Source organism: Nothobranchius furzeri, chromosome 16 (assembly GCF_043380555.1).
Source record: "Nothobranchius furzeri strain GRZ-AD chromosome 16, NfurGRZ-RIMD1, whole genome shotgun sequence".
Taxonomy (NCBI): Eukaryota; Metazoa; Chordata; class Actinopteri; order Cyprinodontiformes; family Nothobranchiidae; genus Nothobranchius; species Nothobranchius furzeri.
Window position 1 is genome coordinate 3,573,001 of NC_091756.1, and position 15,356 is coordinate 3,588,356.

Below are 15,356 nucleotides of genomic sequence, written 5' to 3' on the forward strand. Positions count from 1 at the left end.
GCTTTTATCACCACTACAATAGACCACTGTAATGCCCTGCTTTCTGCTCTTCCCAAAAAGAGCATCTCAGGCTTACAACTTCTACAAAATTTGGTGGCACGTGTCCTGATGAACAGGAGGCGGGAGCACATTACACCAGTTTTAGAATCACTGCATTGGCTCCCCGTATGTTTCAGGATCGATTTTAAGGTTCTTCTAATGGTTTTTAAGTGTCTTAATGATCTTGGGTCCTCATCTCTCAGAACTGCTTTTACCATATGAACCCTCACGGCCTCTGCGCTCCTCTGGCAGGCGTCTCCTGGTCGTCCCTAAAGTCAGGACACACCCTCACGGCGAGGCTTCCCTCCAGTATTATGGTCCTCGCCTCTGGAACGAGCTGCCGGAGGACCTCAGGGGCGCGGAGAACGTTCATGTTTTTAAGTCCAGCTCAAGACCCACCTATTACTTATTTGATTGCATCACACTATATATAAATCATATAACATGTGCTACTCATAATGTTAAAGGCTTAGGGAGTCCTATAGAAAGAAAAAATGAGATAAACTAATTAAAAAAAGATTCATTGTTCCATAGATGCTGCAGGAAATGCACCTGTCATAAAAGGACATATTAGGCTGAGGAGGACAAACCAGCATAGCTAGCTCATCTTTAGGCCTACAAAGAAGGCCTTGTTGGTCCTGACTGCACACCACTGTTGCAATCAATACCACAGGTCAGTCCTACCACCTCACAGTCAGGGGCTGCCCAACTCTGAGGGCCAGCAGGCCACGCTTTGCACAACTCTGACTTAGGAGTGTGATGTGATCAGTAGAAGATCTAGGAAAGGAACTCTAAATGGAGGATGTGTGCTCTGTTGTGTGATGGTTGGCTCAGGCTTAAACACCTGGAGTCGACTTACACTTGTCTTCTTGACTAACCTCTCGTGAACTTTTCCCTTCTCATCTCCCAGGGTAACGGTGACGGTCCGAACCTTTAGCAGTTCAAAGCTGGGGTCATACTGGTGGAAGTCAGAGGTCACCCAGCCTACCCACACACTGGTGGGCTCCTGACCAGGGAAGATGCGTACTGAGTAATAATACTGCACAAAGAACAGATCAAAATTTAAATGAGTCAGCTGAATCCTCACAGAATCTATAATTCCATGATTTACACACAAGGAAAATAATACATTTATATAAATGCCGTGTTAAAAATGCTCATTTAAATCATAAATGGACTGTATGTGTACCTGTACACAACCAGTCATTCACCTAGGCACACACACACACACACACACACACACACACACACACACACACACACACACACACATTCACACACATGGTTTTGAGTGAAGATTATTTTCACATTCCAACTTCGTATTTCAGAAACAAATAAATATAAAAGTCGCTCAAACAGCTAAACAGGATTCTTTACATTCAAAGAGCTTGATGAAAATAGCCCTTTAGGTATTTGATAGGAAGCCGCAGTCATTTCATGTTTGCTGATGTTTTACAGAAATATTCTCCTAGATTTTGAGACTGGTTAACTATTGAACAAAGCCTGTCTCATTTAGAGGTCCATAATCAATAGACCTTTATTTGGCCCAGTCAGGATGGCATCGTTCCACCTCCCGCACTGGTAGGGATTGTTCATACACACCTCTAGGAACGTGTAAATCTTCGAGCATGTGGGCGGGGCAAAAGACGCACAGAGAAGTCTGCAGTATCTCACTTAAATTTAAAAAAGGCGGCGGTGAGTGGTGTTGCTTTTGGAGACTCTGATTCTGATATTACATCTTGTTCTACTGTGCCTGTCCTGGTGCAGCTCAAGCCTGGCAGCGCTGTGTGTGTGTGTGTGTGTGTGTGTGTGTGTGTGTGTGTGTGTGTGTGTGTGTGTGTGTGTGTGAGTGTGTGTGTGTGTGTGTGTGTGTGTGTTAGGGTGCCAGTCTCACAGGAAGAGAAAGAAGAAGATAGGAATGAAAATAAAAACAGGACAATTCTGGTGCTGCTGGTGTGGAGCCTAGCAGACCCCACCGCTCCAGCAACACATCCTCCTGGGGAGTTGCTGAGGTCCAGATAAGGAAACCCTCCTGTTCACAGAATGTATCCATTAAAATAAACGTAGGATCTGTCAGCAGCAGCTTAAAGCACGGCCAGCCAGTAATCAGATCTGTTATCCTTGAACTTTCGTCATATTTTTGGAACTTCTCATTTCATGTTTTTATGACATTTTCAACCTTGTATTGTTTTACTTTGTTGTTCTTACGGAAATCATGTATTTTTATGGTCCTGTATTGTATTTGTGTTGTTATTTTTGAGACCACAGATAAAACTCAGCATCTTGCTACGTTTACACTGATTTGGTAGATTTGTCGTTCTGCACTGCCCCATTCAAATCCATCACATCAAATATAGCACAATAAAAATAAATACATGAAAAATGTATCGTTAACCATTTGCACTACATAATCTTTTATTCAGGCATTGACTCCTTTTGCAGGTAATTAACAGCATGTGTAGTGTTTGGTCCATCAGGATTACTGTTGACTTACAGCAGAGGCTTGCATGAGGAACTCATTGCCGTCTCTGTCATCTGCCACCACTTCCTCTGGCCCATGAGCAGATGAAGGGCAGCTGTTGTCTGGTTTGTTTCTCTTCATGGTGAAACTGACAGACATATGGTTTAAGTTAAAAAAACAAATTCAACATCAATCAGAAATCAAACTAAATGCCTGAAATCACACCGTTTGCTAACTCTCCTCTACGGTTAGATCATGTCCAATATGGCTCTGAATATTTTTACTATAAAATGTTGCCATCTGTTCTAAACCACAGAAATGTGTCCACTGCACCACTAGGTTGTGACCAAATTTATCACAATCAAAATAAAGGTAAAGCCCATCCTTGGTTTGGCTAAAGACTCTGCTAGCATTCATAGATTGTCCCTGACACCAATTCCCATTTCATCTGTTTATATCCCTGTCAGCCACAGTTTCAAGGCGACGGGATCAGAGGTTTCCGGCCTCACTGATCTGGAATCAGCATCTTTTATGGTTGAGGCCAAAAGATTTCACAAAAATACATAAAATCTGATCTTCAAAGCTAATTCTTGTCTTCTTCAGATTTTATGATCTGTTGCCTTTCCATTTTAATATAGGCTTTAACGTGTTTTATACTTTTTACAGTCACAGCTGATTTTTCTTACAAATCTCATTTGTACGTGGTTGTGAGGAACAGATGTAGATGCTAATTTGGTTATAAAAACACCCTGAGTAGAACGACACAAAGCCTCAGTACCATGGTGTGGTAGTAGTATGCTAGTATTACAGCTGTCTTATGGTAGAATTATGATTCTATACGGAGGTGGGACCAAGACATTGTTTTGCAAATCTCAAATGAATCTCAAGTCTTTACCCTCAAGTCCTGAATCAAGTCTATACAGGCAAGTTTCAAGTCAAGTCCCAAGTCCGAAACTTCTAATTTCAGGTATTTTTTCAAAACATTTTACTTTCATCTGTTCAGCAGTAGCTCAACAGGTTGAGTGGGTTGTCCAGTAATCGGAAGGTTGCAGGTTCAATCCCGGCTCCGGACAGAGAATTCCCCCTTTCCTGCTGGTGGTGGTCAGAGGGACCGGTGGCGCCTGTGCTCGGCAGCCTCGCCTGTGTCAGCGCGTCCCAGGGCAGCTGTGGCTCCATCGTGGCTCATCACCATCAGTGTGTGAATGGATGAATGATACACTGTAGTGTAAAGCACTTTGGAGTCCTTACTCTGAGAGGCGCTATACAAGTGCGGCTCATTTATCATTTAAATGGCATCACATCCACGCGTCGTTTTTCTACAGAGTTCTCACCAGCAGCAGGAAGAATCACGAGCATTGGCATCTTCTTAACAGACACTGAAAGAGATCAGCTCCCAAAAACCACTGGTAACATTCAGACGAGCACGAACTTTGAAAAATCTGGAGGTGCATTCAGAAACAAAAGCACCTCCGATAGATGAAACCTGGCTTCCTGATCAACCGTTTGGTTTGTCTCGCTGTGGTCGTTGTGCGTAATGCTCCAACTCCCATGACAAAAATCTTTTACACATCCACCTACAGGCAAAAAGTACAAGATCAGATCATTCATCAGCTGTAGCTCTACTCATGTGATCTATTGAAATGTCCGTGTGGATTGTTACTCAGATGTTACTCTGACAAAGACACAAGCGGGTGTCAAAATGTTTTTGGTGCTTGCACCTATTAAATGTTTTGTCACTTTGAGTGCTCCAGCCTTCTTTTTTAATGAAAAAAACTTTTCAGATATATTGACTGATGAAAAATCCAGAAGAAACACACAACACCATAAAAACACGTGCTTGCATATAGTAAAATATTTTAAGACCTCGGTGCTTACAATTGTGAGAACTTTTAAGTTGATTGTTAAACCTGCCAACCGAGCTACAGGTCTTAACTGTCTCATGTTCCACTGACCAGCAGCCTTCACAGAGAAGGCAGATCGTCCACATGCAGAGCGACGGAAAGGTATGTAACAGTTCGATGGAGATGAATTCCTTGTGGATTTTATAGTTTCCTTAGAGCGGAAGTTGAAAAACTGGCACAGTGCGGGTTGAGCCAAGCCATTCAGAATCTTATAAACAGCAGAGATGTTCGAAAACAGTTTACATGTTACTAAGCTAAGGAGGTGGTGTTTCTGCTAAATTCTAAAATGGTGGTATTGCATTGGCGTTTTGTCAATGATATTCAAAGCTTTCTTATACGATGATTCTGAGGGTGGACAGGTGCACACAGATGCCAGTTCAGGGCCATCTTGGACTGGCCCACGCCAGAAACCTGGCGTCGCCAATTCATCAGAAGCTATAGCCAAACTGTATCTCACCTCCTTAACTTCCACCAAGACCTGTTTCTCCTGGAGCTCCAACATCGACTGTAACTTTAATTTGACTCAGCACCTATCCTCGTACAGCCAGGCTCCCACGGTTTGTCCTGGAGGTCGACACTTTGGATTCTGGAGTTGGAGCCGTCCTCTCTCAAAGGTCAGACCATGAGAACTAACTTCATCCTTGTGCCTTCTTTTCCAGACTCCATCCTGCTGAATGGAATTAGGACATGGGAGACCAGGAACGTTGTGCAATTAAACTGGCCTTAGAGGAGTGGGGTCACTGGTTGGAAGGCATAGATCGGACCATAGGAACCTTGTATATCTCCAAACCGCCAAATGCCTTGACCCCGGCCAGTCCTGCTGGTCTTTGTTCATTCGCGCTTCACCCTCTCCATATATTACCGTACCGGTTCCAAGAACATCAAGCCCGATGCACTCTCCCGTCAGTTCAGCCAAGATGTTCACTCTGACGAACCTGCAGCTAGAATCCAGAATCAGCCACACTATCTCCCTCCACTGCCACAAATGCTGGTGGCCATCACTACACAAGGATGTTAAGGACTACATACTACATCCTGTCCAACCTGTGCCCGCAGTAAGACTGGTACTAAGCCTTCTTCCGTTCTGCTGCAACCTCTTTCCATCCCTGAAGTCCAGTTCCTCCTCACTGATGGAGAAACTGAAGCTTTCCGAACCACTAAACCAATGTGAAGCAACTGGTTTGAAACGGTTCAGTGTTGTGAACCATTTGAACCCATCTGCTGGCCAGACATCAACACAGCATCAGTATGGAACACAAAAGAAATGAAAGATGTGTTACAGAGGGACTGTCCCAGCAAAAAATACGACACAGCTGCAAACATCCACTCAGGATGGGTCAGGGAAGATGAAGACCTCCATGATCCAATGCTTAATTCTAGTCACGGAGATGACTATTGCAGATGCGTTCTCTCCCTTTAGTGTGCAGTTGTAGCAATTTCCCTCATTTGCTTCATACAAGTCCCAAGTCACTGGTGTAAAAGTCTAAGTCAAGTCCAAGTCTTTGAGCATTTTATGAAGTCAAGTCTAAAGTCATAAAATGAATGACTCAAGTCTGACCTGAGTCATGTGACTCAGGTCCACACCTCTGGTAGTTTAATGGTAGCCTCATGGTAGGATCACGATTGCTTGCATGTATTATCATAGTAGTACTATGGCACTAATGCATGTGATACATTAACTTATAGAGTTAATAATAATAATAATGCATTGAACTTGTATAGCGCTTTCCTAGACACCCAAAGACGCTTTCACACACTCTCACATTCACACACTGCTAGTGATGTAAGCTACTTGTAGCCACAGCCGCCCTGGCGAGGTCTGACAGAGGCGAAGCTGCCATTTGGCGCCGTCGGCCCCTCTGACCACCACTAACACAGGCAAGTTGGGTGAAGTGTCTTGCCCAAAGACACAACAGCAGGATACCCGTGGCGGGAGCTGGAATCGAACCCATGATCATGAGGCAGCCCGCTCTACCACCTGAGCTACTGCTGCCCCAAAAAAGTTACCGTTGTTTAAGCTTAGACGGCTTCTCCTGGTTATAGTCTTTGTGGTTGTTAAACTCATCCCTGTCAGGCCCATTAGGACCATCGGAACCATGAGGCGATTTCATCAGTACTTCAAAGTCCGACACAGTTTCAAAGTCATCCAAGTCCTGCAAAAGAAGAGCATAAAACACTCCAGAAACACTTTTACATCAACAGCAGAAATTATGGTTACTTATTATAACTCCAGTATTGTAACCTCAGAGTCTTTGAGTACAGGAACAGACCTTTAAGACTTCTACTAAGGTAATTCTCTAATTACCACCGACTACTGAAAAGCTTTTAATGTACTCCTGCCTACTGGGCATTCAACGTCTCCTGTGAGGCCCACTGCCTTAAACGGCTGCACCTAGACTCAAAGACACACACACACACACACACACACATAACCCTCATCCTATTTGGTACAGGCTTTGCCATTTAAGGCTTGCTATAGGGTTAAAGGTGACGTTGGATGTGGTCTGTGTCTCACTGGTTCAGATCCGAAACAACGTCCATTTGTCAAAACCCAGAGAGATCTCTCCCACCCTGCAGGACTGACCCAACACACCCACTAACAACCAACTGGCTGGCTGAAGTTCATGCCTACCTACAGGGGCAGCCTCTAGTTGGTGGGTAGACATAGCCAGCAGCGGCTTCTCGTAAGGGCGACTCATTATCAGTCTGGATGCAGTGGGATAAACATCTTCTCTCACTGTTGCTTGGAATCAATGCTCTAGCCACAGGAGCACGTGGACAGACTGTTGTGAGGAGTCCACAACAGTCTCAGTAGAAGCAGTATGCTTCACATCAGTCTCCAAAAGCAACACTGCTAACAGCCGCCTTTGTTTACTGACTTAAAGAGGACCACACGGATTTCTCTGCACTTCTTTTGGCCTGCCCATGTGCTTGGAGACCTCCTGAGAAGGTTGTGTGAATGACAGACATCACACTGTGAACAAAACAAGGTCACGCAGGCGTGGGCCAACACTACCAAGAGTGGACCGGGCCAGGTCAGATGTGAAAGTCCCTAAAAACTGAGCAGCTGGGGCAAGGGACTGAAGAGTGAGAAATGGTTTACTGATAACAACAAAAATAAGTTACCTAACTGACCCAGTAGGGTAGCAATCACCAATCCACAGAGAAGTGTACGAGAACAAAGCACCAGGTAAAACAAAAGGTGAGTTACAAGGGTTGGGCATCGATTGGGTCCCGGACCAAATGTTAGTTTTTCCCGGAATCGTTCAAAGATTTTTATTTCAATTCCTAGTTTCGATTCCTAGGATGCCGACCGGAAGAGGACTCCGCCGCCGATCTATGTGAAAAATAAACGTGATCTTCAAATTGTGATCAACGCTTTTCAGAGCTGATCACACCGGCTGTCTGTTTTGTTTTTATAGTTTATGGAGAGTCGGAGGTTTGACAGGTGCTCTGCTAATGTGTTGGCATGGATCCCAGCTTCCTTCCTGAAGCCGGCAGAAGCAGATCAACCAGATAAAACAAAACCACCATGCATGCGGCACTGTCTCCACAAATTTAAAGGAGGGGTGCGGAGCAGGGGAATAACCAGACCGAAGTCAGTTGTACTGATACTGGACTCTTCTGAAAGAGAAAGGCAGAAACTGCTGTTGTATCTGAACAATCGGGACATGGAAGTAGGCGTCTATGGAGGCACACGTAATGCAGAACTTGTGCATCCCTGTGAGAAAACTATTGAACCAGGACATATCAGTGATGAGATGCATTCCTCCTGTTTCTTTCTTTACAGGAACCAGGAAGTAACGGTAGTAAAACTTGACTCCTCCTCTTGGCTTGAGAGCGGAATACACTTCTGGTGATGACGCTCCACAATCCAGCTGAATGGGGCCAGGTGGGACCAAAAGTGAAGTATGTGACTGTGCTGAATGGTGTCATATGCTGCTCACATGGCAAACATGAAGCCATTCCTGAGCGCCCTCTGAAGGTGGTGCGCTTGACGCCGGTGACACACATGTGTTCAAGAGCCAGGCTTAAACCCCATCCGCTGTTGTCCAAACTGGGAAGGTGGATGAAACGACCCACTGGGAGCAGTGTTTGAAAGGGCGTCATATGAGGCCCTGAACCACTAGCCATTGAATCCACAGCTTGACCCTGATGGACAGCGTGTGCATGAGGAATGGACACCACAGCGTGTGTTCTGAGTGAACAGACGGCCTCTAGCGGCATCAAAGAGGAATGGTCAGTTAGGATGATCTGCTTTGATGTATATTGCGAATGAGATAAGGCCAAAACGGGCTAGTTCACATCACAGGGCATGTGAGCGAGATCTAGGCGCTGCTTTGGTGCGAGGCACGTGCATGCGGGTGACAGAGTGGGGACAGGTGGCTCTGGTACCAAGCACAGCCGAGCCAGCTTTTCAATAGTCCAACCCACACCACGCCAGGGACAAGACGGGGTAAGCTGAGCCGAGCCTGAAGCCAGAGCTGGCTAGCAAATGAGGCCAACCCATGCAGCAGACATCACAGTAGACGGGAGACCCAAATGGACCTGGGAGGGGTGTTCGGGACGGCTTTTGTGTGTTGGGTGTGGGAAAAAGTGAGGAAACAGCAGCAAGTTCATTGAAACCATCTGTTGAGATGGACTGTGCCAGGATTTTACTCCTTAGAGGATGTTCATGTTTAATTTCAAACACCATCATGACATATCATGACATCAAACACAGTCAAAGTCATATACATCGCTCCAAGAAGCCATTTTGAACTGCTGCACACCATAGGGAGGTGACTGCAGAGAAGTCCCTAAGCAAAAAAAGCAGTAGTAAATCATTTTTGCCCACGTTCCATGCCGTGGGGCAATAGTAGCAGTGGCAACAGTGATTGCCATGAAAATGGGCCCAGGAACTCATAAAGACAATCGTTTTAGGATGTTGTGAGCTCAGACTGTAAACACGCACACTCTGTTGTGTCCGAACAGAGGGCGCCGGTCATCATGACTACAGGCTCATGAGACAGGATAGGAGGCAGCTGGAAAGGCCCATGTTTAGCAACACGTTTCCAGCACAATAAAACACGCACAGGCCATATTGAGCTAGGGCCATCTGGGGTGTAAGTTTCAGCTCCAGGCGGTGCCATTTTTTCCACCAGAACATCCAGTCATGGCGGGACAGGCAGCAGAGCAGTGATGACCGGCTCGCTGCTCTTCAAATAGGCTGGGCTGCTTCAGGATGAGACCATGAGAAGCTGGGAATGGAGTCTGTGCTGGTCTCAGGAGAGCAGAGTGGCAGGTACACATCTCTGCAGCTGCACATCCCGCGTCCTGTGGTGCCGGTAGAGCTACCGCAACCAATCAGGTTAACAGGCGACTAGAAAAAATGTCTTCTCACATCAAAGAAAAATCTGGCCAATACAATCCATGGTGGGAGAGTAGCAAAGAGCATGAGACAGGGGTGAAGCGTGTGCTATGGTCTGACAGCTAACGATTGTTACGTACATCACAATGACTTGTGAAGCACTGAAGAGCATCCCAACGAGGCAGAACAGGTGCTGTGGCACGGAGGCATGCAGATCGCCACACCGCCGTCAAATCCCTTTCTAATTAGTATACTTGTAAGCTAGCTAACTCGGAAACACATTTACACTAAACGCAATAGTTGTGTGAAGAGAAATAAATGTTTAACGGTTCCCCCATCCATTTCATACTGGACCCGGTTCTGCTCAGTAGGCGTACATTAAAAGCTCTTTGGCGATTGGTGATAAATCAGAGAATAAACCCAATAGAAAGCCTTGAAGAGCAAAGCCTGTATAAAAGTGTACTCAGTACTCAAACTGATTACAACATGGTTACATGAATCTGGATCTTGGTACCTTCTTTGGAGAGAAGAGGCTGCTGAAGGGTGGAGATCTGAATTCAGAACACTCTATGGGCATGCTCAGTCTGTAGAAAGTGATGTCAGTGTTACTGTTCTGTGAGCCAAATGACCTCTGGGTGACCTTTAGACATGGGCATGACTCCACCGTTCCATCTATCCTGGTCACCTGAAAGGACACAATTATTTTAACTTTAGGCGAGGCAGCTTCGTTTGTTGCACGTTTCAAACACAAAGGCAATCCAAAGTGCTTTACAGAAGCAAGAACAGCAAACACAGTAAATCAAAACGAAATAATGAAATTTAGATATTAATTTCTGATTGGACAATCAGATGAAAGGCATAGTCAAAAGGGTAGCAGCTACAGTGATGAAGAAACATTCATTCAAATACATGAAGGTTTTTTTATTTTGATTTAAAAGTCACTAGAGTTGGGGCACGATTGAGGTCACGAGGAAGCTGATTCCATCGGTGTGCAGCTTAGTGACTAAAAGCAGCTTCACCCTGTTTGGTTCTGACCCGAGGTTCTACCAGCTGACGGTTTCCCAAGGCTCCGAGAGCCCTGCTGGGTGTAGATACTGGAAGGAGATCCATTATGTATTCTGGCCCCATGTCATTGAGAGCACTTTGAAGTTGATCCAGTAGTTTACTGGTAACCAGTGTAGAGATTTAAGAACAGGGGTGATGTGCTCGGTTCTTTTGGTTCTTGTGAAGACACCAGCAGCAGTCTTTACTCCTTTGGAGCTACGTATAATAGCTTCCATCCCTCTTATTTCCAAAGACAATAACTTCAGACAATAACTCAAGGCGACGGTGGCACAGGAGTTAAGTGCTCGCCCCGTAATCGGAAGGTTGCAGGTTCGAGCCCCGCTCAGTCTGTCGCTGTCGTTGTGTCCTTGGGCAAGACACTTAACCCACGTTGCCTGCTGGTGGTGGTCGGAGGGACCAGGGGCGCCAGTGCTTGGCAGCCTCGCCTCTGTCAGAGCGCCCCAGGGCAGCTGTGGCTACATCGTAGCTCATCCCCACCAGTGTGTGAATGTGTGTGTGAATGGGTGAATGACTGGTTGTGTTGTAAAGCGCCTTGAGGGGTTCCAGGACTCTAGAAGGCGCTATATCAAATACAGGCCATTTACCATTTACCATTTTGTCTTTGTTTAACTGGAGGAAACTTGATTGCATCCAGTCATTAACTTGCTCTAGGCACTGACAGATTGAGCCTAGAAGACCAGATTCATTAGGTAAGAGAGCTAGGTAGATCTGGGTGTCATCTGCATAACTATGGTAGGCGATGTTGTTTTTGTTTACGACCTGCCCAGTAGAAGCATGTAGAGGTTGAAAAGCAGCGGTCCAAGAATCGAGCCTTGGGGGGACACCGCATGTCAGGGCGATTTGCTTTGATTTGTGTTCACCAGTGGAGACAACATAACTCCCGTCTGCGAGGTATGATCTGAACCAACTGTGGACTGTGCCTGAAAGTCCCACCCAATTCATTAGTCTATCAAAAAGGATGTTGTGGTCCACTGTATCAACAACTGCACTGAGATCGAGCATCACCAAAACAGATGTTTTGCCTCAATCTGTATTAATACGGATATCATACTTTAATCAGTGCAGTCTCCGTGCTGTGGTGTTGTCTAAAGCCCGACTGAAAACCATCCTGGAGGTTGTTTGTCTCCAAGAAGTTGCTCAGCTGGGTCATCACTGCTTTTTCAATGATTTTCCCAATGAAGGGCAGATTAGAAATGGGTCTGTAGTTATTCATCACTAAGGGATCTAGCTTACTTTTCTTCAGAAGAGGATAACAGCAGCAGTTTTCAGTGAATTAGGAAAAATACCTGAAATTAAGAGATCTAGACTTAACTAATGGTTTTCTGTTGTGAGTCTGTATTGTATCAACCTTTATTCATTTGATTTTTTAAAACTCTTTGGTCAGCTGTTGTTTGTTTAATGTGATACAGTGTTTCCCCTACACAGTTTCAGGCATGGTGCTGCGCCACGCCTGAAACTCTAGCGCCACGGCTATGAAATCACCCCCCAAACAACCCCGCTTTTACGGCCGATGCATGGCACCGAAACTCTTCGTGCACTAACCCCCTTCCTCGCTCTCATGGCAGCCAAACGGTCCACGAATGTAACACCCCACCCCCACCCCTCCCGCACGGCAGCAAAACAGTCCCGAGCGTGTGCGCATGGGCATGGCACTCGTGGGGGTTGCGGGTGTCTTAACACCGAAAACACCCACATTTTTTATAATGAGGTTAAACACCCACACTTTTCCCGCAGTTTAGCTATAAAACGTTTCCGGTTGGTTTCGTCGAAACGTGTTTCCCCACCGCTCCGCACAGCGCAAGCGGCAAAACGTGCACGTTCATTATCGCTCCCGCTGTGTACTCTGGTTTTGGTTTAATAGGAGCCACAGGTCTAAGTTGTGTGTTTATTTATCCAACGGCAGGCGGAACAAGGACCAGCTGGGGAAATTCCCAGTGGCCCTATTTGAGGTCGGTGTTTTTTGTTTTTTCGGGCCGGTGTTACTCTGTAGATCACCTGCTGCTGATGAGAGGAACAGGTGAGCTGCTGCCAACCCTAACCCAACCAGCTTCCTAGAAACACATTCTACCCAGACTGTAGTGACCTGTTGTTTATTGTTTTATAATTAATAGTAAGTAAATGCCCTAAAGCCACAGCTGATGGAAAATCTGATCAAATAAGCTTGAATATTTTCTCCCACAGCTCAGCTCTGTTAGAAATAAGCAGATGTCAGCTTCAGCTGGACAACATCAAGTAGAAAAGTGTTCACAGATAACTGATCTTTAATGAAGAAACAATGTTAATCATTTTTTATTTTAACATTGCTTTTATGTCATTTCTAAGGTCTGGATGTCTGTGAACATTACTGGATGTTCTGATTGGTGTAAATAATAGGGATGAGCGAGTACACCACTACCTGCATCCGTATCTGTACTCGGAGTGGGCGTGGCCTAACCCGGAAATGAATGTAGTTTAACCAATACGTTATTTTAAGTCTGATCAGAAGTTGCTATGTGTATTGTTTATTTGAAAACTATTTACAGAGCAGCCTCAGAGTTGAGATTAAATGGTTTTGATCACAATAGTAAAGGAACTATTACAGAACAAGTTTTTCAATAAAATCAGAACACTAATATTTAAGTGCATGAATTAAGAGAGAGAGAGAGAGAGAGAGAGAGAGAGAGAGAGAGAGAGAGAGAGAGAGAGAGAGAGAGAGAGAGAGAGAGAGAGAGAGAGAGAGAGAGAGAGAGAATAGCTCTATACTATACTATAACTATAGCGCCTCTCAGGATAAAAATCACGGGGCGCTTCACAAAAACAAAACATGTAAAATAGAAAAAAGAATAAAAAAATTATTAAAACATATTTAAAATGAGCAAAAAATAAGACAATTTTGATTAAAATATGTAACGAAAGAGAGAGAGTGAATAGGAAAGAGGGAGTGGATCCTGAGGAAGAGGAGAGGAAAAAAAACCTGACCGGAGCGGAGATGGTGACTGACGCAGCACGAGCCGTTTTTAGCTCTGTCTTGTCAAATGCACCACGTACGTTATGAAAAAAGTAACTTTAAAGTAACTTTAAAAAGAGGCTAACTGAAGAAAACCTAGGGAGCGCTGAAGAAACGTGAGCAACAGTGAAGCAAGCACAGGGAGATCCGTTGCTGTCTGTGTGTGTGCGTGGATGGACCGGACGCGGACTGAGCTGTGAGCTCCCGGCTGCAGAGTTTTATGTGTAGGGAGGGGCGGGCGCTCTATTTGACTGGCCAATCACAGAGAGTGAAGACAGTCAGTTACCCAATGAGGATTTTCCTTCAGCACGATTACAGATATTTACGAATTTTACTCGTTTCATGCTCGTACTCGTCAAAACTGCTTTATCCGTACCGGATACTCGTCTGAAACGAGTATCCGGCTCATCCATAGTAAATAATACACAATATTATTAATAATAGGTCTGGATGTGGTTTGGCCTGAGGTACAGTATAAATCGCTGCCCTGGGCCTAAAGCCCTGCAGATAGATTTAGTTTCTATAAAAAACAAATAAACAACAGCAGCTGGATTCCACTTTGTTCCTTAAATTGAGTCACGTAGTTTTGCAAGTTGTGTACGCTCACACGTTCACCAGCGAGCTCTGCCAGCTGATTGGTTCTTTAGTAACTAGTGACATTCGGTCACAGGCTCTCTCTGGCAGAGGCCTCAGAAAAGAGGACGGCGCTCAGGTGTGCTTGTCAGGATCAGAGCTTATCAGCGGTCTTGCGGAGGATTGTCCGGAAAATTAAGCCGTCGATGGATCCAGCCGATCTTCCTAGGAGACCAGGAATCACCGTCGTATCAGATGACGGGAGCTTTTCGGCCGAGGAAGCCGCGTCACGGGACGACGCGGCGTGATCTTTTTGAATCTCCGCTCCTTTCCCAGATTCCAAGCAGCTGCAAAGGGTTCTACAGTTAAGATGTCAGCTCAATTCCAGATCCCTGGAAAATAAAACTTTTATTCTAAGTGACTCTTTAAAACGCATCAGCTGGGAATCATGTGCTTGTGTGAAACGTGGATCCAGGGAGAGTCTGTGTCACTTATTCCTCCAAATTGCTTTCTTTGAATACCTCTCGGACTCCGGGGAGGGGTGGAGGGTTGGCTACAGTGCACAGGAACTGCTTTCGTTGTCACAAACTCCCTCAACCTAGTACCTTCTGTACTTTTGAACTCCAACTCTTTGAGCTTCGGCTGCCTCCGACAGTGCTTTGTGCCCTTATCTACCGCCCTCCCAAAATGAACAATACATTTATTAGAGAGTTCTCTGACTTTGTAGCCGGAGTTGCTCTCGAGAATGATATGTTTTTGATTGTTGGTGATTTTAATATTCATTTATGTTGTGAGGCCAAACCCTTGGTTAAGGAGTTTTTAAACATCATTTAACCTAATTCAGTGGGTTACTGGTCCAACTCATGAAAAAGGTCATACGCTGGATTTAGTTTTGTCGCATGGTTTAGGTGTAAGCATTACAAACATTCTCGATCAGGGTATTTCTGACCATTTTCCAGTCCATTTTACATTGGAATTACA

General features: G+C 45.2%; 1 protein-coding gene across 3 annotated transcripts in view; it reads right to left on the minus strand.

The window, feature by feature from the left end:
* ryr2a (ryanodine receptor 2a (cardiac)) overlaps positions 1–15,356 on the minus strand; it is a 710,821-nt gene that overhangs the window by 541,157 nt on the left and 154,308 nt on the right. For all 3 annotated transcript variants that reach the window (XM_070545357.1, XM_070545356.1, XM_070545355.1), the window contains exons 30-33: positions 10,266–10,436; positions 6,409–6,554; positions 2,534–2,648; positions 918–1,078 (exon numbers count right to left, since the gene is read on the minus strand). In XM_070545357.1, coding sequence (XP_070401458.1) covers positions 918–1,078; positions 2,534–2,648; positions 6,409–6,554; positions 10,266–10,436 — 593 coding nt within the window. The remainder of the gene's footprint in view (positions 1–917; positions 1,079–2,533; positions 2,649–6,408; positions 6,555–10,265; positions 10,437–15,356) is intronic.